Genomic DNA, 20854 nt, shown 5'->3' with positions numbered 1-20854 from the left:
CCTCTTCACCGGGCCGTGTCCGTGCCCACGTGCGCTCGCTCCTACCGCTCCCGATTGTATGATGCGCTCGAGCTGTACTGCGCGATGGCTCGCGCGGCGCCCTGAGCGCACCGGCGGTGTCGACACGCCGTCTGCGGCCGGCGCGGACGAGCCGCCCACCGGCGCCCTCCCCCGCCGTCGAGACAGAGTGGTTGTTCCACCCGCCGTGCGGCATTTGCATTGGCAGCGGTCTTGCCGAGGTGTGATCCTTACGTAAGAACGTTGCCCCGTATTGATCTCGCGAGACTTCGCCTGGAGTGGGGCGTTGCGGCAGCCGCGGTGGGCGGCGTACTGAGTGGACCTGGTGGCTGGCGAGCCTGCTACGACGGCCGTGCCGTGGTTGGTGTACTGAGTCTCGCCGCGGAGGCGGCCACTCCGGCGAGCTCGTCAGCACATCGGACCCGTGCGTTTGTTTGCCGCCGCTCTGCTGTCACCACGCCGCGGTGCCCTGGGAAGGAGCGGAACAGTCCCGTGGCTCATGTGAGCCCCCAGGCGGGTTGTCGTCTCCCGGGGTGTCCTGCCAGCCTGAGAAAGTACGGTGTTTTCCACGGCTTCCTGGTCGTGTGGTCGTGTTTTCTGGGAACAGGCCGCTGCCAGTCACCACTGGTGTGCACTGTGTCCGAGCGGGTGATCACCGTATGGGCTGCGCTCCCCGCTAATCCACCTCTGTGCTCCGGGGGAGAGGTGTGACCCGGTCGCGCGTCACGCCGGCAGGGCGGCATCTCCTCGTGCCTGATGTACGTGGACTTCTTCTCGCTGCCGGCGCAGCGCGCGGCGCTCGCCTATTACAGCAAACTGCTGCCTGTCGCTGACGCAGGACGAGTTCCATCTGGTCAGCGATAACCTGCACAATCTGGCCGAGAGGCTGACACACCAGGTATGGCCGCCGAGACCGCCGCCGTCGGCCGGGCGGCGCGCTCGCCACGAAATGGCGCCCCACTCGCCGCCACCCGCGCGTGTTGCCTCATTGTCCCCGTTGTTGTGCGGCAGACGCTGCCTTAATTACAGCTGCGTTGAAATGTTGTGTTATTTTGAGTAAAAATAAGGCTGGCGGCGCGCGCGGTACGTTCTGTTAGGGCGCGACGGGCTGTGTGTGTATGGACGTGTGGGAACGCCTGCCGGTCGGCCGGCGCGACGTGTGGGCCGCCTCCGCGCGCTCCGGTGTCAGCGTGCGCCGGCGTGGTTTCAGGACAAGAAGACTGTGGAGAGCGTGTGCCTGGCCTTCAGCCGGCTGGTGGAAACCTTTAAGACGGACCCGGCCAAGGTCAAGGACATCGCGCGTCACGGCCTGCTCACCAACGTGCAGCGCCTGGTGAGTGACGTCACGCCGCCCCCTGCCCGTGCCGTCACGGGCCGGCCGACAGCTGACGCCGGAGTGGTCGCGCCGATTAGGGCCCGGCCAGGGAAGTGGGCTATTATGGCGCGATCGGAGCGCGGCGCACCGCGTCCGGACTGATGAGACCGCTTTGAGGCTGCGGTTGTGTCGGCGTCGTTCATTTCACTTACTGATCACCGTGGCTCAAGCATTGTCACAAGTAAGTATCGAACTGGGCTTGGGCGTTTGGTTAAGTGTGGGGCCGCGTGCGCTGCTCATGCGTGTCCAGCGCATCGCGTCACGATGGACGGATGGACGTCCCGTGCTGAAGCACGCGACGTGGCTCGGCCGACGTCACGCGACGCCGCCGACGGACGTCGGACGTCGGTGTGGCGATGAGAGGTGGATTCACGCCGGACCGGATGTGGTGTGCTGGCTCTCTCGCCGGTGGGTCTATCCAGCCGGCCGACCGGCCGAGAGATGTGCGCCGGCGTTCGAGCCGCCCCAGCGCCCCGCGCCACCGGCCGCCGGCCGCCGGTGCGCTCGGCCGAGCGCCCGGTCCGTGGCCGAGCCGGGCCCAGGGAGCGATCTCTTTGTGCGCGGCGGTCGGGCGGCCGGGCGGCCCGGCTGAGCGGGACCGTTACGGCGGCCGGCGCCGGGCGGGGCCGGACCGGGCCCGGCCCCGTCCGACCCACCCGGGCCGCGCTGGCAGTCGGCCAGCAGCTGGTGGCCGCCGCCCGGCCGACCCCCGCCTCCCGGCGCCGTGTGACCTTTCACGGGCTGCCGGAGTGCATACCGCTTGGGCTGGCATCGCGGCGGCCAGCGACGGCGTGGCGACAGCCGGAGGCATGATGGGGGACGGGGGGGGGGGGGGGGGGGGGGGGCGCGACAGGCAGGTGCCGGGGATGGCGCTGGCTCCACGCGGTGACGCTCTCTTCAGGGGGCGTCGACCCTGGAGACCGCTCACTCAACCCGCGGTCGGAGGGGCCGGCGACACGTTGTTGCCTACAACACAACACATGTTGCGCACGACCGCTCACGGCATTCGTAACTCACAGCACAAGTAAACGGCGGCAACGTCCGGCGCACGTAACATGTCGCACACCACGAAACAACTCGCGCCGCACGTAACTCATGGCACACGTGATCGACGCCGCGCATAATTCACCACGCGTGTAACTCAGCGCGCGGGCGACACGCGCCACTCAGCAGCTCCGGCGCCCGGACTTCCGACGCGGGCGTAACTCACGGCCCATGTAACGGTTGCGGGGACGCAACGCACGCCACTCAGTCACGTCGACGGAGGCGTGGGCGCGGACGCACGCGAGCCGGTCGTCGGCGCGTTCCGGGGCCCGGCCGGGACGCCGACCCGCGTGGTGCGCGGCACGCGAGCTGCCGCCGGGTCGTGCCGGCCACCACCGCGGCCGGCAGCGGCCCGGTGCGGTCTCGCTCGCTGGGCGGGGTGGTGGCCCGTCTGTCGCCGCGATCGGGCGGACAGCGGCCGGGAAAGGGAGGCGGCCGGCGGCCGGCGCGGCCGTCTCGGCGGGTGGCGGCGGGCGGTAGCGGGCGGTGACGGGCGGCGGCGGGACGCGGCAGGGGTTGGGCCGGACGCTGGGCGCACGACGCTTTGTCCGCTCCCCCCAGCCTGGTCCTGCCCCAGCCGGCGGGGCCCGGTGCCCGGTCACGACCGAACCGAGTGCGGCGGGTATACCGACCTCCCCTTCTCCGTTTCTCCGGGGCTACGTGATGTTGCCGGCACCCTGCGCGCGACACTCCGCGCATTTTCGTCTAGTTACGCCGTCGGCCGGTGTTCCGAGCTGACCCGGTGCCGGTCACATCGTCGGTCGCCGGCGAGCGGGCGTCGCGTTCGGATGGCGCCGTCCGTGCCGCTCGTCTCGGGCAGCGCCGTCCCTCTTGTTGCCAAGGGGATGTTCTTGCCCTCCGTGCCGTCTCGGGGGGGGGGGGGGGGGGAGGGGGAGGGAGGGAGGGACGGGAAGCCACAGCCCCAAAACAGAGCCGGCCCGGGGATCTGGCGTGGCGACCGTCGTTGTTGGCAGTGCGCCATGTCAACATTCCGGTTGGCCAGCCGCGCTGTGCAGCTACCCGGCTCGTGTGCTTGTCGATCCGCCGCGCCGGCTTGCCGCCTGCTGGCTTGGGGACGTTTTTACACCAGTGGCGTAGGGTTCAAGGCGAGATATCGGCTGTGTTGCATTAGTCGTTCTGGTGTAGAAGGGGGGGGGGGGGGGGCTTGCCGGACCTGTTAAGTCGCAGTTAATGTGCTTCGGCGCTTTGCGGCCTGGCGTGATGACGTCGCGTTTGCGGGATACTGCATATGCACTACGGCGTGCGTTGGTGCGCGCCTGCCGATTGCCGCGTTTGCGAGATACTGCATATGCACTACGGCGTGCAGTGGTGCGCGGCTGCCGGTCGCCGGTCGCCAGTTCGCTCGCTGTAGCGGTGGTGTGGCTGTAGCAGTATGGCGTGCAATGGTGCGCGGCTGCCAGTCGCCGGTCGCCAGTTCGCTCGCTGTATCATTGGTGTGGCCGTATGCAGTACGGCGTGCAGCGGTGCGCGGCTGCCAGTCGCCGGTCGCCAGTTCGCTCGCTGTAGCGGTGGTGTGGCTACAGCTAGTCCCATCGCCAGGTCCCACGTAGCCTGATATGGTCCGAGTCAGCTCCGCCCGGGCATACACGATAATCTGTCGCGTCTATTGTGAGGACGCCCTCAATGTCTGCTTGCAAGCATTTCATCTCGCACAGCTCTCGCCCACACAGTTCGCCCCGCTCTGAATTGAACGATAGACCCATTGGCTGCCAGTTCTAGTCGCCAGTAAGCGTGTCGTCGCGCGCGATCAGCTGCGACCCTGGCGCCGAGCTCGTCTTCCTACGGCCATGACGGCTGGCGGCGCTCGGTCGCTGCACTCGGAGCGAACCCGCCGGCCCGCTGCTCTCCGGCCTTGAGTTATGATTTAGACAGCACGCGACTCCGCACATGTACACAGTTCTATGCACGGTCGCCGCCGCCGCATTTGGCTGTAGTTGCCGTCGGGTGCCGCTCTGCCACGGCTGCGTTTGCAGCCGTGGCACGGCTGCAGCGACGCCACTTTTCTTCCGCGTGGCCATCGATATCAATTCGGCTACGAGGCTCCGTGACCACCGTACTCGTGCCGGCCCGCCGGCGTGTGTGTATTTGCCTCGACACAGGCGTGTTTTGTCTCTCGCAACAGGTTGTGTGCATGTTCCGAGCGGCAATGTCTGCCCCTACCCCGCCCGTGCGCATCTGCCCCCTGAGAACATCCACCCCTGCCGGCGCCGCTCCCCTGACAGTGCGCTGGCACGCGCGGCGCGGTCTGTGCCTGTGACACGTGGCCCGCCTGACGGTCGCCCCGCCGCGCCCGGCAGCTGGTGGCATCGCCGCCGGTGATCAGCAGCTCCACATTCTGCGAGGTGACCAAGATGCTGCGCGTGCTGTGCAGCCACTGCCCCGAGATCGCCGTCCAGCTGCTGTCCGAGAACATCGCCGACACGCTGTGCTTCCTGCTGGTCGGTAACAGGGAACAGGTCAGTCGACGGCGGGGAACGGGTCAGCGGTGACCGGGAGTGCATTGGGACGGAGGTGGTCGGGGGGGGGGGGGGAGGGGGAGAGTGGAAGGTCGCTCGGAAGGCTTGGTGCAGCGCTGTGTGTGTGTGTGTGTGTTGTCGGAAATAGCGCAGTCGGGTGGTAGGTGGTAGCTGATAAGCAGGTCGAGGTCCAGTGGGGGCTGCTCGGGCCGGCCAGCTACGGGTCAGGTGAAGGGCGTGGGGGGGGGGGGGGGGGGCTGGACGACGTGTGGGAGAATTGAGGTGGGGGTGACTGGGAGGACAGAGGACGGTTGAGCAGTTCAACGATGTCTGTTTTTTCCGACGCGACGAGCCGGGGACGGGCGACCGCCGCGTGGCCGGCCGCGGACGGCTGGCGCGCGGCGTGACTGAACCGGACACAGCTCGGTTGTGTGGGCCTTATCGCCGCGTCATGCAGTGTGCCGCTGCGTCCCGGGCGGCGTCCCTGACGGCACGGCTCGTCACCGTCCGGGGGAGGTGGAGCCGCGTCACCGACCACAGACCGGGAGGGATTGTCCTCAGGGACGCGGCTGTGGAGAGAGGATGGCCGTGGAGTGGCAGACTGGGAACGATGAGCGACCGCTGGCCTGTGGGGCCGTGCGGACGCGCGCTTGCCGCGTTTTCGCATGGACCGCCTCGCATCTGGGGTGTTTGCTGGCCGCGCCAGCCAAACGCGAGGAAGTGGGAGTGTCACGCGCGCCACATACACCGCACACCTGTTGCCGGTCGTGCAATGGATGTGTCTTGTATGACACTGCACTGCAGCCATGCTTCTCCCGGACGCAGCTGTGGCGCCGACCCGCGCCGCCTTCCCGACGCGGCAATCCCTCGACCTCCCGCGGGCTGACGGCGAGCGGATCCGGCTCGTCGCCGCCGGCGCTCGGTCGCCGGGTCGTCACGGGCGCCCGTCGCCCAGCGCGACGGCACGCGCCAGCTCGCCGCCGACGCCGCTCGCCAAGCTCGCCCGTCAGTCAGCCAGTTGTGTGGTGGATCGAGCGTGCCGGGCTGGCCGCGAGCGCCGGCTCCCCGGGCGACTCACGTGCCGACAGCGGCCGCCGCCGGCCGGCCGTGTCGCGCGTCCGTCCGCCATCACCGTAATGAAATAGCTCGGCGTGACTGACCGGACCGGGTGCCGGCGTGGGCGCCGGTGCCCCGCGGACCGTCTGACCGGGTCGGAACGCTGGCGGCCTCACCGGGGACAGGCGATATCCGGGGACGCGGGGGGGGGGGGGGGCGTAGGTCTCCATACGGGTCTAGCGGCTTGTCATCTGCGCTGCATGCTGCGTGCCCATCACGGGTGTCCGCTTAGGAGCCCGGCTGCGCGCGGTGGCTTGCGGAGTCATGAGGTGGCGGCGTTGAACTACGGTCAGGACGGGAAGGGGCCTCCCCGGTTACACCTGGCCATGTGAGAAGCGTTGTTCGCCCCGTATAGTACCGGGGTAGCAATGGCGGTGACCATTTCCCGAGGGAGTGTTGGACCGTTCCCCAATTGGGCGCCGAGGTGGATGGGGAGCCCGGTGGCAAAACTTAAAAGAACTTGCATGGCATCTTCACGCCAAAAAAGCCCCCCCCCCCCCCGAAAAAGGAAAGGACCACGACCATCCCTGGAAGCAGCGGAGGATATTCTCCCTCTGGATCCTGGTTTTCTAAGGTGATAGGAAAATGCTTCGTCTCTTTCACCGCTCCAGCGGAAGAACGACTGTGATCGTTTCGGTGGTATCGTCCTTGCGATTAACTGCTAGGCCATCTTCCAGGACAATACATGCTTGGTGCCCGCTGGGGACGGGCCTGGGCCTTTCCTTGTGCATATATATCTCAACGACCCAGCCGATAAGACTGGTGACAACATATTGTTCTTTGCCGACTACACCACGCCATACACGGCACACCACTTGACCGGGTGGCCACGTGGGCGTCACTCCAATGTCACGTATACAGTGTGCCAGAGATAGGTAAAGACTGGCTCATCACGTTCAACGCCACGAAAACGATTTAACAAACATTCACTATCAGAAACACACATAAGCCACCGCAGCTGGCTGTTGATGGCCAACGAATTCCTTCCGTTATTAGCCACAAACACCTTGACTTGACGATATCTGCCGACTTGCATTTGACGATATCTACCGACTTGCACGATCAGCAGCACGTTGATGACACCATGTACATCAACAGAGCCCCTGGGCCTCTACCCATTATCGCTACTCCTGCCTCGACATATTCTGCAGGACGTATACATGGTATACATTCTTCGTTTGTTTGATTATCGTGACACAGTGCATCACGAACTTCATTATAACTGTGTTATGTGTAATATTTCCCGTAGCATGGACACTAAGATGTCGGCACCGCTTCTATTAACAACAGCAAACGGTTGCACTCCGCGTACCTTTAGTTCTCGCCGCTTTCCCCTACCGTGGTGGACTGACGAATGCTGCAACGCCATTGGTGCACGTCGTAGGGCCTTTAGGACCTTCGACCGCTGCAGCCGTGAGGACGGCCTTATTGCGTTTGAGCGTGCGCACGCTGCCGCGCCACGCGCTGTAAGTGAGGCCGAGCGTGAGTCGCGGCGTAGCCACGTCGACTCGCCGAATCGCTTCACGCCGGCGTCGCTCGTGTGGGCCGCAGCAAGCGAATTGCCAACGTGTTGTCCTCGGTTCCTCTTCCAGTGGTGCGAATTGGAGGCCAAGACATCACCCGAGTAGGGTCGCAAACGCTATTGGTCAGATACTGTCAGGTCGTAGCTGAAATGGCGCTGCTGACCCACAGATACGGCGCAGGAACACATGTGAAGCATGTCCGGTCAAGCATTGTGCAGATAATGTGCTGTCAAAACCAACGTTTCACCATAAGGGAACTAAAAAACGGCTTTTCGTTTGTTGCATAGTGTTGGGAGTCCTCAAGCATCAGGTATGGTAGAATAAGGTTACATATACCCGCTGGGACACGTTCAGGCCGAAAAGGATGCTAGAGATATAATGTTTTGTCCACGAATATCTGTTTCTCAAGTGACTTCATTGGAATTAAAGACGGTGTTTCACATTCGTATGGGGTTTTGAACTGAAATAGCGACCTTGAAGATCATTCGGTGCAGTTCACAGCCCTGCCATTAAAGGCATGCACCGCGTTTTGAAGATACTGAGGCAAGCATCGGATGCGATGAAATAAAATCACTTATGACTATTGGTTAGCTGGAAAAGGCAGCTCCAGAACACAATTTCCGCGTTTAGTAAGTAGCTACACAATGCGTTATTGTTTGATTACGTCATCCCACCTGGCATAACAGTTAATGAGAGCCAATTGCCGGCCGTTATATCTGGAATTCGTGCTCACGAGCGTCAGATGTGGATGTCTCGACAGTTATATTTTTATTAACCTTGATTGCCGCATGGCTAGTGAGTGGCATAATTTAAATGACGTTGTTATGGCGTCATGAATGCCTGGATGGCCTTGAAAGAGCTTCCCCGAAATCGTATGCACATGTTCGCGGGCGTGTCACTCAGAAACTGGTGGAGTTTAAGCCTTCAGAAGGGAAGGGCTGTGGACTGCACTGGATGACGTTTAAAATGGCCATTTCAGTTCAAGACCCCATGTGGGGAGCACTCCCTTTGATGAGCGACTTAACTGGATTTAAAAGTCAAACTTTTACCAATGTACAGTGTGGTTTTGGGAAGAACAGAACCGCGATCCACCGCATTCTAGTTGTGGACACTGCGGTGTGGTCTGAGTTTATGCCAAACTGTGACGCGGCACAATTTTCTTTGACATGGGAAAGGCCTATGACGCAACGTTAAAGCATGCTTTTGTGTTGTAGTTAATCCATTATAGGATTCAGGGCGCTATGGGCACTTTGTTTACAAAACTTAAATTGACCTATTTTTCGGGTGTTTGCGCTTTCACTTTACAGACAGCTATCTGCACGAAAACGATGTGCTCCATGGAATGTATTAAGCGTGATACTTCCATAGTTATGGTCAATGATATAGGAAGCTCTTTTTCACAAAGTCAGCCGTTCGTCGATGATTTGGTCATTTTGTGCAGTTTATCGACTGCCCGCGTGATGGAACGGCAATTGCAGCTCACGGTGAGCCATCTGGAGAAGTGCAGTGCCATGAAAGGCTTTCTTTTGTCTATGTCTAAGACACGCGGTTTTTGCCGCCACCGCCGTAGCTATCCCGAAATGACTCAGACTGTAAGGACAAACCACCCCGACGGAAGGTGTGGTAAAATCTCTCGACACGCTGTTTGACCGACGCTTAGGTGTTTTAAATCCCAGAGCATCTTAAAGTGCGTGGGACACACGTACGATGCTGACGAGAAGACCCTTTCACTTTTGTACCGTTCCCTGACGCGTTCTTAACTAGAATGCCTGTTATATCTACTTACTGGCGACTTACGATGGTGCATCCGACTCGATCAAACGCACACTAGACACAGTTCATCGCGCTGCACTCCGCGTTGCCGCAGGAACTTTCCGCACACCACTGATGGGAAGTGTTCTGGTCGAGGCTCACGGGCTTACACTGGCAATTCTCCGACGAATCCTGGGTCTGCGATACGCGTGCAGGCGGTCGCAGTTCCCTGGTCATCCTAGCTATCAAACGGGGTTTTCGGGAAACATGTTACGGCTTTTTTGATAGCGTCGTTCACGAAGCTTCACCGTCCTGCGTACGCATTCAAGACCTTCTAGACGAGAGTGGTCTGGACTTAAAACGTGTTAGGAAGCCTGGTGCCATGCAGACCTCTCCTTGGGAGCTCACTTCACAGAGAGCTGATATATCACTTACCAACCTGCGAAAGCATAAAGAACTGGCGATTGAAATTAAGGAATTAGTCCTGATATTTATAGTGAAATATCGGGACTAGTTACGTCCAATGATAACGTTTTGTTTTGTAACAGCACTACTCAGTGCTACTACGCTTCTCCGCTGCAGTCGCGACCACCGTCGTCATGACGATGACCGTGCGCACCTCTACGGGTGCGAACAAGCGAACGTTTGTGATTGGCCCAGCCGGTACTGGCCCGCTACCGAAAAGTTAGCTCGTTAAAGCTTGAACCAGTGCGTTACATGGGTCACGTGATACTCCTATTCCCAATGTCAAAGTGTCATAGTATAACGTTTCGTTGATTTTGCGGTGTAATAGCTTTATGTTCGCATATGTTTTTGTCTTAGCTAGTGTTTCGTGTTTTCATAACATTTATTGCACAATAACGTTTGCACATTAGTGTGCCACAGACATTACAGAACGCACACGGAAATTAGGCAAATAAAATGCATTACTTCCATAGTGGTAAGCAGGCAGCCAAATGCGATTTTTCCCGCATGTTCAGCTTCTTCAATCGAAATTCGAGTTATTGAGAAGGATTTCGAGAAATTTGGCATTGCTGATTGAATTGTACACGTCTCTAACGTTAAGTGGAAAGCACAAACAGGTGCGATGCTCCCTTTAACACGTATCCGGGCGGCTGGTTGAATATCCTTAGCTCGGGTGGGTCCATTTTGAGGCCCAACTGAGATCTCAGAAACTAGGAGAGCTAGAAAAATGTACGGGGTGTGTCGGTCGGCATGCGAACTCACTGATGTCAAAGTTCGAAGTTCCTTGGTCATGACTTTTGGGTCAAATAAGGTTAAACAGTGTCAAACTCCAGATTAGTCTCCAAAGTGCCCCAAAACTTAGATACCTGTTCAAAGCAAAAGGTCATTGGCGCCCATCTAAGGTCATTGACCTATTTTGATCTTTCGCAGGTCATGGAACCAAAATTATACAGGAGTGCGTCAAGTTTTGCATTTGAAGAAGCGTCAAAGATTACGCTAGGCGCTGTGTTCTTAAAAACAAAATGTTGGCCTGTGTCATTTTAGGTCACTGGCGTATTTTGACCTCTAAGAAGCCCATGAAAGATTTATCAGCGGTTTCTGTCATCAATGAAGTCAAAATGTGCGGTTTCTGTCATCAATAATGTCAATGAATACCAGACTCTCCCCCATACAGCGAGGTCCTAGAGTTATAAAGTAGGTTGTTTTTGACCTTGGTCTGACCTTTATACCTAACCCTTGGTCAATGAAATTAGTTTATTTAATTGTTGTGTTGCCTAAGAAGCTATCTCAGAGATGTATGGCTTCGTCTAACACTCCGTTGTTGGATCGGATTGAGTGATTCCCTTTTGCCTTCGCTGAGATCATGGCCAGACTTTGGCCCTACGAAGTACATCTAAATTTGTATAGCAAACGATCTGCTATTGAATTGTCTACAATTAGGCAAAATTTGGGACGGCTACGCCTCAACGTTTGAAATTGTACCGGAAAAACCTTCGGGGAAGGGTCAAATTGACCCCCGCCCGAGCGCGTGTTAAAAGGTGTGTTCCACATTTGCGTGGGATTTTGAACGGAAATGGCCATCTTGAAGAGCATTCGGTGCAGCTCACAGCCCTGCCCTTCTTCAGACCTAAATCCCCTCATTTTTTGTCTTACTGACATCAAAGCCCCTTGTTTTAGCAGCCTTCTGGCTATTGGTGGTCTGTGTTTGACTAAGCTGCTCTTTCAAGATATTCTTTCGCGTATTACCTTACTAGATCAAGCGAGAAAAATTGGTGGTCTTTTGTTGGATCCCGAGTCACGTGGGGATCTCTGGAAATGATCTCGCCGATGCAGCAGGCAAGCTTTCGGCGCAAGGAACCGCATGCCCGTTACACCATTACCTGCAAAGGACGTGTACCCAGCCGTTTCGTCATTTGTGCATGAGCGGTGGCAACACGACTGGTTTTCGCTTAGCAACAAGCTTAATGTCATGAAGCCTCGGATCGGGCTGTGACAGTCATGTTTCCGCAAATGCAGAGGAGGGGAAGTCACTCTCTGCCGCCTTCGCATAGGACACACCGCAGCCGCTTTTTGCTGGTGATAGCTCCCGCTGGCCCCGGTGCCGTGACCCGTAATTGTGCACTTCGTGTTGATTGCCTGTCGTGACCGAGTTGGAACGCGAGTGCGGTTCTTTGGGCGGACTGCCCCAGATCCTGTACTGCCCGACATTGAAAAACGGCTGAAGCTATCAGAACTAGAAAGCTTTTTCAGTTTCTATCTGCCGTATTTTCACTCCGATGTTTTCTCCCCTGCACCATGGTTTCTCTCACAGTTGCTTAGGTTGGCGGTTTTTGCATTTTAAAAATCCGTTGAGTTGTGACTGCCTCGTAACACTGTAGTTAGGGCGCCATATGACCATTTGCAGTCGACACGCCCTAAAATTGCAATTCATCATCATCATTGGAATTGTTTCTAGTGCAAAAGTTCGTTGGCTGACACAGCTAATGTGGCCTGCGGATACCTTCTGCTGACTCGACCTTCGCCTGCAAGGGAGTCTTGGGCGCTTCGCCGAAACCAGGCTTGGTGCGCAGCATCTTGTGCGTCTCAGGTGGGGCTTCTTGGCCCGGAGTTTGTTGTAATTCTCGCAATCAGCGGACCCTTCAGCGTGATTGGCGTGACTCGCACCAAGCGCTGCCCGTCCTCGTGTCCGGCGGATCTGCGGGGCGTCTTGGTCACTGTTGGCCACGGCCCGTCACTATTGACGAGTCGCAGTGACGAGCCGTTGCCACGGCTCGGTGCATTTTTGTCGTCGGTCGTGTTTTTGTGGCCTGACGCAGACTGTTGAATGACGGGTCATTCGGCGTGCTGGCGGCCCTGTCAGGTTTTATGAAGGCGGCGCGGTGAGATTAATGGAGCAGTCTAGCAGGAGATCATATTTCTACAGCGCAGCCAGCGAGGCCAGGCCATTAGTGAGCAGTTCGATGATGGCGGCAGGTCACGATGAGTTACTTGCCTTCCATGTGAACGCGATCACTGGCCAGCTGGTATTTGTTACAGAACATTCTGATCAGCGTTTTCGCGGTGAAGTGGGATGTGAAATGGGAGAAAAACGCATGCAGTCCGGTCCACATTGACGCCACATAATTCGCGGACGACTGGAACGCATGACACGTAACCCGCGGACCGCCCGGGACTTTGGTCAGGTTCTCTGCCCGATAGATAATCAGAGACGGTAGTATCAAGTATAATGAAAGAAGCTCACTTGTGGCTGTTGGTATACTTTTAAAATCAATGTCGTTAGTATCAGACACGGTGAAAGAAGCGCACTTACGATTATTGGAATACTTTTAAAGTGGAAAAGACTGTTCTAGATAGCACCATTATGTGTGTAGTAAATACGCTCCGCAATGCGTCGTGGTTTGATTGCGTCATCGTACCTCGCACCACATGGTTGAGAGTCAATTCACGGCCATATAGCACCCGTCACAATAACGCTATCCAAATTTCGCCAAATGACGGGATTTGGATGGCGTTATTATGACGCTTTGAATGCGAAGGTGACCTTGAAACACTTCCCGATGTGCCTCTCCCCATTTTCACGAGCGTGTGGCTCAGAAATTAGAGAGGCTTAGTCTTCAGAAGGGCAGGATTGTGAGCAGCACCGAAAGATGTTCAAGGTAGCTTTTATTGTTCAAAACGCGATTTGAATGCGTATGACTCCCTTTAACGTGACGTATCCGTGGATGGTGATGATCAGAAACTCGACTCCGCTCGCTCTATCACGAACCTGAAGCGAGGATGATCAGTGTGTCTGCTTCCGCGGTGCCACGGCCGTCAGTCGTCACCTATTACGTAAATGACGGGAAGCCAAAGCAGCTCGAGGCCGCGGCCTTCATGCCAGCTGAGGGCGCCCAAGCTCCGTCCGCCCGCTCCGTGCGACATCTTCCGGATCGGAGGCGCCCGAGGAAGCAGAGCTGGTTCAGTGTGCGCCAGCTGGCTGTTGCGTATGCGAGCGTGACGTCACGGGGATCGATGGACAGCCGGCGGCCGGCCGCGCCGCGCCATGTGATGTCATGGTGACGTCTCCCGCCGTCCACAGATGGAGCTGGTGTCGCGCAACCCGGAGGAGTTGTACGCGCTCATGTGCCTGGTGGGCGACCTGCTGCCGTCGCTGCCCACCGACGGCCTCTTCAGCGTCGACCAGTGGCTGTTCAGGATATACCCGAGGGTGGGTGATGACAAACTGGCCGCGCCGACTCCTCCCAGCTCGAGGTCGAGGGCTCACGCGGAACTGAAATTCGGCCCCACCGAGCTGGCATGACCCCCGGAGAGATCGCCGAGTGGTGCGTTGTGGTAGAGAACGGCGGCGGCGTTCTGGTTGAGTGACTCTGGGGTTCCTCCCCGCCGCTCCTCCTCTCGCAGTCCTGTTGTCTGGGTGACCGTACCTGTGCCTGTGACTCGACGGCCGTGCCGCGTACCGCCACCAGCGGCGGCGACGGCCACCGTCGCACACCCGGCCTGGGACGCACGCGCGGCCCCGCGCGCCCGTGTGACTAACCTCCGCCACGTGCCGCGTCGCCAGGAGTACGTGCAGTGGCAGTGGCGCGACGACCGCAGCAACTGGCACAACTACTCTCACGCCGACAGCTTCACGGTGGAGGTGAGGCGGCCGGCGCGGCTCGGAGGCGCGGCCGGACCGAGTCCGGGGGGACCCGCTGCTGGCGCCGGGCCAGAGGACGCTCGCGAGTGGGTTGGGCCCGCTGCCGGGCGGTCTGGCGGCGGCGCACATGGCGCTGGCGCGCGCGTCTGGCCCGGGCCCGGGCCCGGCCCGAGGGCGGTGTGCGCCAGATGACTTGTGCCTTCGGCGAGTCGCTGGTAACAGCTCCTTCCTGGGGCGGGCATGCCATGTTTACTTTTGGTTTTACTAGGCGCTCTGTACATCTGAGGAGAGGTCCGAGAGAGCGCGAGAAAGTGTCTGCCGGAGGGGTGCTCGTCATCACCAACTGATCGCCTGGCCAACCGGGCCGAAAGGCGCATCCCGGCCACGCGCCGCCCCCTCCCCCCGGCCGCGAGTCTCACGCCACGCCCGCCGCAGACGGCCAACCAGGCGGGCGACGACGAAGTGCAGCTGGACTTCATGGGCCGCCACTACACGATCGACTTCAATACGATGCGCCAAATCAACGAGGGCACGGGCACGTCGCGGCCGATCCAGCGGCGCACGGCGCACGGTCCGGCCGGCGGCGGCGGCGCGCCGCTGGGCGCGTCGGCGCCAGCGGCACCGTCCGGAGCCGACCCGCGCCTCGCCGTGCTGCAGGCCAACCGGCCGCTGTACTCCGGCCTCGTCGGCACGCTCTTCTCCATCCTGTACAAGGTGTACAGCTCGTGCGCCGGCCCGGCCGTGCGCCACATGTGTCTGCGCGCCATCTTGCGCATGGTCTACTTCGCCAGCCCCGACATGCTGAAGGTGAGCGCTCGGGCGCGCCACTGGGCGAGTGAAGCGTTACGTGACGGATGGCCGCCGTAGTGATCAGGTCACGCCCGCGGTAGGTCAGTCAGAGGAGAGCACGACTGGTCCGTGTCGGCCTGGCGAGAAGGGTGACACGTCGTCGCCATCGTCGTTACATCGCTATCAGTGGATGCTTTGGGATATCGATCCCAGGAGGTGGCGTCGCACTGACTTAGACGTTGACGTACCGTCATTCCGTCGCCGCCTTGCGTTGTTGGGCCGCTTGTACAGCGGCGCCGGGTACGACGTGCCGCTTTTAGATGGGCGCTGCTGGCGCTGGCGGTGCGGCCGGTGCTGACCGGTACCGTCTCGTGCGCGGCAGGACCTGGTCGGCATCCAGGAGGTGTCCTCCCACCTGACGGGCATGCTGTCGTCGGGCGACCTGAAGATCGTGGTGGCCGCGCTGCAGCTGGCCGAGGTGCTGATCCAGAAGCTGCCCGAGCAGTGCAGCATCCATTTCCGACGCGAAGGTACGGCCCGACCCCAGTCCTCCCCGGCTCTTCCCCCAGTAAATGTTGAAGTTGTGGTGCCGCGGCCACTTCGCAAAGCAATTTCGGTAGCACTTAACGTTCTCGGCGACTTAGTCCGTCGCAGGTATTAACCATAACGACCGCAACGAGGCGTGAGATGACCTCGGCTTCGACGCCGGGCGCCGCCGCCACCCTGAGGCCGTGTCGCGACCGCCGTGCGCCGCCTCCTAACGCAACGTCGCCGCTCCGGCAGGGGTCGTCTACCAGATCAACCAGCTGGCGGCCGACCCGACGGCGCCGACGCCGATGCCGTCGCCGGGCGGTGGAAGTGGCGTCGGCGGCGGCGGCGGCGGCGCCGGCGCGGCCGGCGGGCCGGAGCTGTGCGCCGCCGGCCCGAGCAGCGCCTCGCTGCCCGCCTACCTGGAGACGCCGCCGCCGGCCGCCGCCTCGGCCGCCGGCGACGAGCCCACCAACTTGTGAGTGCCCCTCGCCGGGTCCCGCCAAGACCGAGGGAAGGCGGGGCGTCAGAGGCGTCATCTTCAGGAATTGGTGCTGCTCTGGGCTGGCGATTCGCGCGATTCAGAGAGCCGTCGGAACACGAGTCTAGACGCATTGAGAGTCAGACTGATAGTGATGCATTCCGGGTGCCTTTGGGTTATGTGGGGCGGGCTTATGACATTGGCGCGAGCTGAAAAAGACACGTATGACGCCAAGAATTCTGAGTCGCGTGACGTGCGCCGACGAACTGGACACGATCAAAGACTGACGCTGGAAGGCTGCCGCTGCACGACACCGGAAGCCGCGTGTCGGCGGCCGTTCGGGACCGTCCTGGTTCGGCCTGTCAGCGCGCGTCGGTGGGCCGGGGCGTGACGAGCCGCCGTCCAGCTGTGTCCCGGCGGCGGCGGCGGCGGCGGCGGCGGTCTGGGCGTCTGCCCCGGCACCTTCGCTGGCTGAGGCCGGCGGGTGGTGCTGACGTCTCTGTATGTGTGTGTGTCGTCCGGTGGCCGCCTGTCCGCACCTGTGGCGGCGCTGCAGCCCTATCGGTCGCACCTGCGGACGCGGGGCTGCGGCGGTGCCGGGTGCAGCCGTGCCGCTCACAGCTGCCCGGCAGCGGATCGTACGATGACAGGCGGCAATGCGGTATGGAGCGGGTCCCCAACAGGTGGCAGTGCGGTATGGCGCGGGTCCCCGACAGGTGGCAGTGCGGTATGGCGCGGGTCCCCGACAGGTGGCAGTGCGGTATGGAGCGGGTCCCCGACACGTGGCAGTGCGGCATGGGGCGGGTCCCTGCAGCGCGCTTGAAGGTTTCAGGCGGGTCCCGGCCTGGCGTCGAATAGTTTACATTTGAAAGAAGGGCTGCCGGCTGCCGTGCCGGACGGGAGGGCCCGGTGTGTTTAGTACGGACCGGTACACCCGTTGGCCACGTTTGGCGAGGTCGAAGTCTACACGTTACCTCACGGTTCAGAAATATCCTGATGCACATAACTAATAGCATTTTGGGACACCATCCTTACGTATTTAGAAGGCCTGTGTTCGTTAACATCATGTTTTCGAGCTCAGGCCATTTGGTGTAGGTAGTTATAATTTATTTAGCGCCGCCCGTCGTCGCCTTTTTCCCGCCGTCTGGCGTGCGGTCAGTTTCGTCACTAAGCAATCATGCTTGAGCCGGCGCAGGATGCCGCTCTTCGCCGTTAAATACGAATCAGGTCATTGCAACGGCGGAGTGGAAGTTGGAGGTGTTACTGCAGCTATGGCCAACAAATCTACAGCGACGGCCAACTGACGGCTTCTCGCAAATTATTCGCGTGTGAGAATAGATCAACGGCTGCCTGGTGCACACTTGATCGTGACGGGGGCGACACGTAAGGTGAACTCAGCACTCCGAAGCCGCGATCGCTATAGCCGCGCAAATCGCGCCACCCGGGCGAGGTTTACGCGGCGCCGTCCTGACCTTGCGCGTGGCCTGCGCTTGACGTGGCCGCCTCCCCTGCCGCCAGGAGCCTGAGTGACGTGCTGAAGCGGAAGCGCACCTCCAAGCGGTCCGGCAATGCGTCGCGCAAGTCGCGTCAAGAGGAGGCGCCGCTGGCGGCGCCGGGTGCGACCGGTACCACACTCGACACCCTCTCCAGAGGTGGGTGCGGCCAGCCGCCACACGCCGCTCGATGCATCTGTATCGTTAATTGTTTTGCCCGCCGCTGACCCGAACGCTAATCACCGCCGGTGATGGATGCTTGTTGAGCGGCGGCGCTGTAGAAACTCCGCGGGTGGCGCGGCCCGCTCTGCCAGGCCGGCCAGCGTGCTCTGTTAGTGAAGCGCCGTGTCGTGAGCTGTCATTACGGCGGGTCGCTGTGCCGTTTCAAAGGCTCCGCCGAGACTGCCGTGCAGGAGCCCGGTTTGTCGATAGCCGTTGCCAGGGCTGGCCTGGTGCGGAGCGGAGCGGCGGCGCTGTCGCCGCGGCAACACGCCCGGCGGCCCGCCCCGTCGCTTCCGACGAACGCGACGCTGACCTGCGGACCCGCAAACGCTCCTCGTGCTGTCGAGGGACGACGGCGGCGGTCGGACTCGGTCGGAGCTGTCGAGTCAATCAGAGCAGGATTGGGCGCCGAGTGCCGGCCGAAATGCTTTCGCCGCCCCGAGTGGCCGCCGAGCGCGCGCTCGGCGCGTGTTGCGTCAGCTGATTGGAGCGCGGGACGGGCGCCATCCTCGAGAGCCGGGCCAGCCAGTTGCCGGCGCTCGGTCGGCTCCGGGGCGCTCCGGACCCTCCAAGCAGCCCCCTTCGAACACTGGCCACGAAGTGGAGCAGTTGTCCTCGGCGAATGAGCCGACCGGACGGAGGACCTCTCCGGGCCGGTGGGGCGCGTCGACCCATCAGTCGTTTCGCCCTCACTGAAGATCCCGGGGGTGTTCGTTACAAGACGTTAACATTACAAGACGTTTGTTTGGACTCGGCGATGCGTAACGCCTTCGTTGTGTGCTGTCCAGAACTTCTGGCTTTTTTTAGTCAAACTTTGTACTTCCTCGTTTTTGTAGCAAGCATAGAACAAACTGCTCGCAAAGAAGACAACCGGATTGAATTATTCCACGAGAGGCGTCTCTGGCTCACAGTTGCGGTCCAGATTTGATGTTTGTAATTATCTAGAGCAATGAAAAGGGCTGGTCGTGTGTTAACACAAGTTATCGGTTAGAATACGATGAGTGGAAAGTCTTTATTTTGAGTTAACAACCGTCAGTGCACCAGGAGGTACTAGTCAGAGGACATTGTAATGTTAAATAACGATGGTATTGACGGTACTCTATTCTGAGCCGTGCCCATCCTCGAATACGACAATGGTACAAAAATGCTCAGCAAAATATGACTTTCAAAAAATAAAACGCGTTAATCCAGAGAATGCTCCTAAAAAATTATAAAGTCGGCTCCAGAAGACTAACAATAAAGACTTGAAAGACTGCGGTGTCCGATTCACGTGTCTTGATGAATACAGAAAATTCTCTGGATTCACAGTGGATATTTTGAGGTATAATACTGTGCTGAACCTTTGTGGACGCCTTCCACTCGTGAGGATCAGCACAGCTCGAAATATCGAGTACCTTCAGTTGAGTCGTTATTGAGCATTACAGCGTCGCCTGGCCGGTACCTCCTGGTATTTCGAAGACTAACATAAGAACTTTCAGCTGCGACATCTTTCCACGAACTGCGCGAGTTCTGTTGGCCGCTAACTGTCTCCCTCGTTAGGAAGTGTTTACACGGTTGATATCGAGCTGTGTTTTGTGTCACGTGCGTCGCCCTCCGACCGCAGCAGAATAGCTGCTGAAGGCCTACGCCGTTGGAGTTACCCATTCCTCCTGTAAGAGGAGTATCTGTGCAAGGCAGACCATACATCTCAGTGATCACCGCCCTCTGCAGTCCCCTCCCTCGCCCGCCCCGACCGAGGACAGCGGCACAGTCGCTGGAACCCGTTAGAAAGGCCCATAGGCGGCCTGGCACTGTTGACGCTCCGCCTGCCCGCAACAGCGGCGGCCGGCTCCAGCCGCGGCGGTGGCGGCGGCGGCGGCGGCTCGGCGGCGCGTGGCAAGGCGGCGGCCGGCGGCTGCGCCGGCGGCAGCCGCTTCCAGACATCGTTCCTGGCCAGCCTGAACCCGGCCCGCTGGGGGCGCAGCGCCTCCAACTCGCCGCTCGGCGACCGAGGTCTTTCAAAGGTGAGCTTCCGGCGCCGGCGGCGCAGCTCTCCGGACCGGGGTCGGCTGACGCCGGACGTGAGGTGTCGTGCGCGTAATGGCTCTGTTTTGAAGCGGCGATAGGGGTTGTTGACGAAACGACCTCGTTCGTAATGAGGGAAAATTAATTACCGTGCCGCTGGTCATTGCCCGAGGCAGCAAACGAGCCGATGTCCCGAAGCACGGACGCCATGCACGGCATCGGGCATGAGCAGCGCTGGGTCTGGCGTGTGTCGCCGCCGCCCGTGAGCGGTGTCCCACCCTGACCGTTGGCCCCGGGTCGCGCAGGACGGCCTGCTGAGCCGCGCCTCCAGCAGCCCCAGCCTGTCGGGCAGCAAGGAGCGCGTGCGCGGCTGGATCCGCGAGCGCGCGCAGCAGTTCATCCAGCAGCACTTCTCGGGCGACACGTCGGGCCACACGGCGCTGATGGCGCGGCTGGGCGGCGCGCTGCAGCGGCTGCGCCAGCAGCCGGCCGCCCCGCGCGCCGCCCTGCAGGAGGTGGGCGCCGTGCTGCGCCACTCGGACATCTCGCCGTTCGAGGTGCTGCGCAGCGGCCTGGTGCGCCAGCTGACCGCCTTCCTGACGGACGGCGAGGGCAGCGAACGTGAGCGCCGGCTGCGCACGTTCCTGCACGTGTTCGCCGGCTGCCCGGCCGAGCTGGCCGACGTGGTGGAGCCGTGGCTGCCGGGCACCGAGCAGACGGCGACGCTCTCGGCGCTCGTGGCCAAGCTGAACGCCTGCGTCACGCAGGTGGAGCAGCTGGTGGTCAAGGTGCACGACGTGTCGGAAACGGCCGGCGGCCCGTCCGGCCAGAGTGCACTCAAGTACTTCAACCAGAATCAGCTCAAGGTAAGTCGGCATGGCGGCCGGGTGTCCGGTTGGGTCCGTCGGACGCCGCCAACGACCGCTTA

At 60.5% G+C, this 20854-nt stretch overlaps 1 protein-coding gene across 1 annotated transcript in view; it reads left to right on the top strand.

Moving 5' to 3' along the window:
* Positions 1–20854, top strand: part of LOC119097238 (E3 ubiquitin-protein ligase TRIP12-like) — an 82038-nt gene that overhangs the window by 51045 nt on the left and 10139 nt on the right. Inside the window, 13 exon segments of the mRNA XM_037220290.1 lie at positions 754–822; positions 824–916; positions 1229–1351; positions 4756–4914; positions 13849–13977; positions 14332–14409; positions 14845–15216; positions 15581–15728; positions 15982–16022; positions 16155–16204; positions 17726–17859; positions 19741–19925; positions 20232–20792. Coding sequence (XP_037076185.1) covers positions 754–822; positions 824–916; positions 1229–1351; positions 4756–4914; positions 13849–13977; positions 14332–14409; positions 14845–15216; positions 15581–15728; positions 15982–16022; positions 16155–16204; positions 17726–17859; positions 19741–19925; positions 20232–20792 — 2142 coding nt within the window.

The sequence above is a fragment of the Pollicipes pollicipes genome, unplaced genomic scaffold, assembly GCF_011947565.3.
Source record: "Pollicipes pollicipes isolate AB1234 unplaced genomic scaffold, Ppol_2.1 Scaffold_4295;HRSCAF=5057_pilon_pilon_pilon, whole genome shotgun sequence".
Taxonomy (NCBI): Eukaryota; Metazoa; Arthropoda; class Thecostraca; order Pollicipedomorpha; family Pollicipedidae; genus Pollicipes; species Pollicipes pollicipes.
This window is presented reverse-complemented; position numbering and strand designations above follow the sequence as displayed.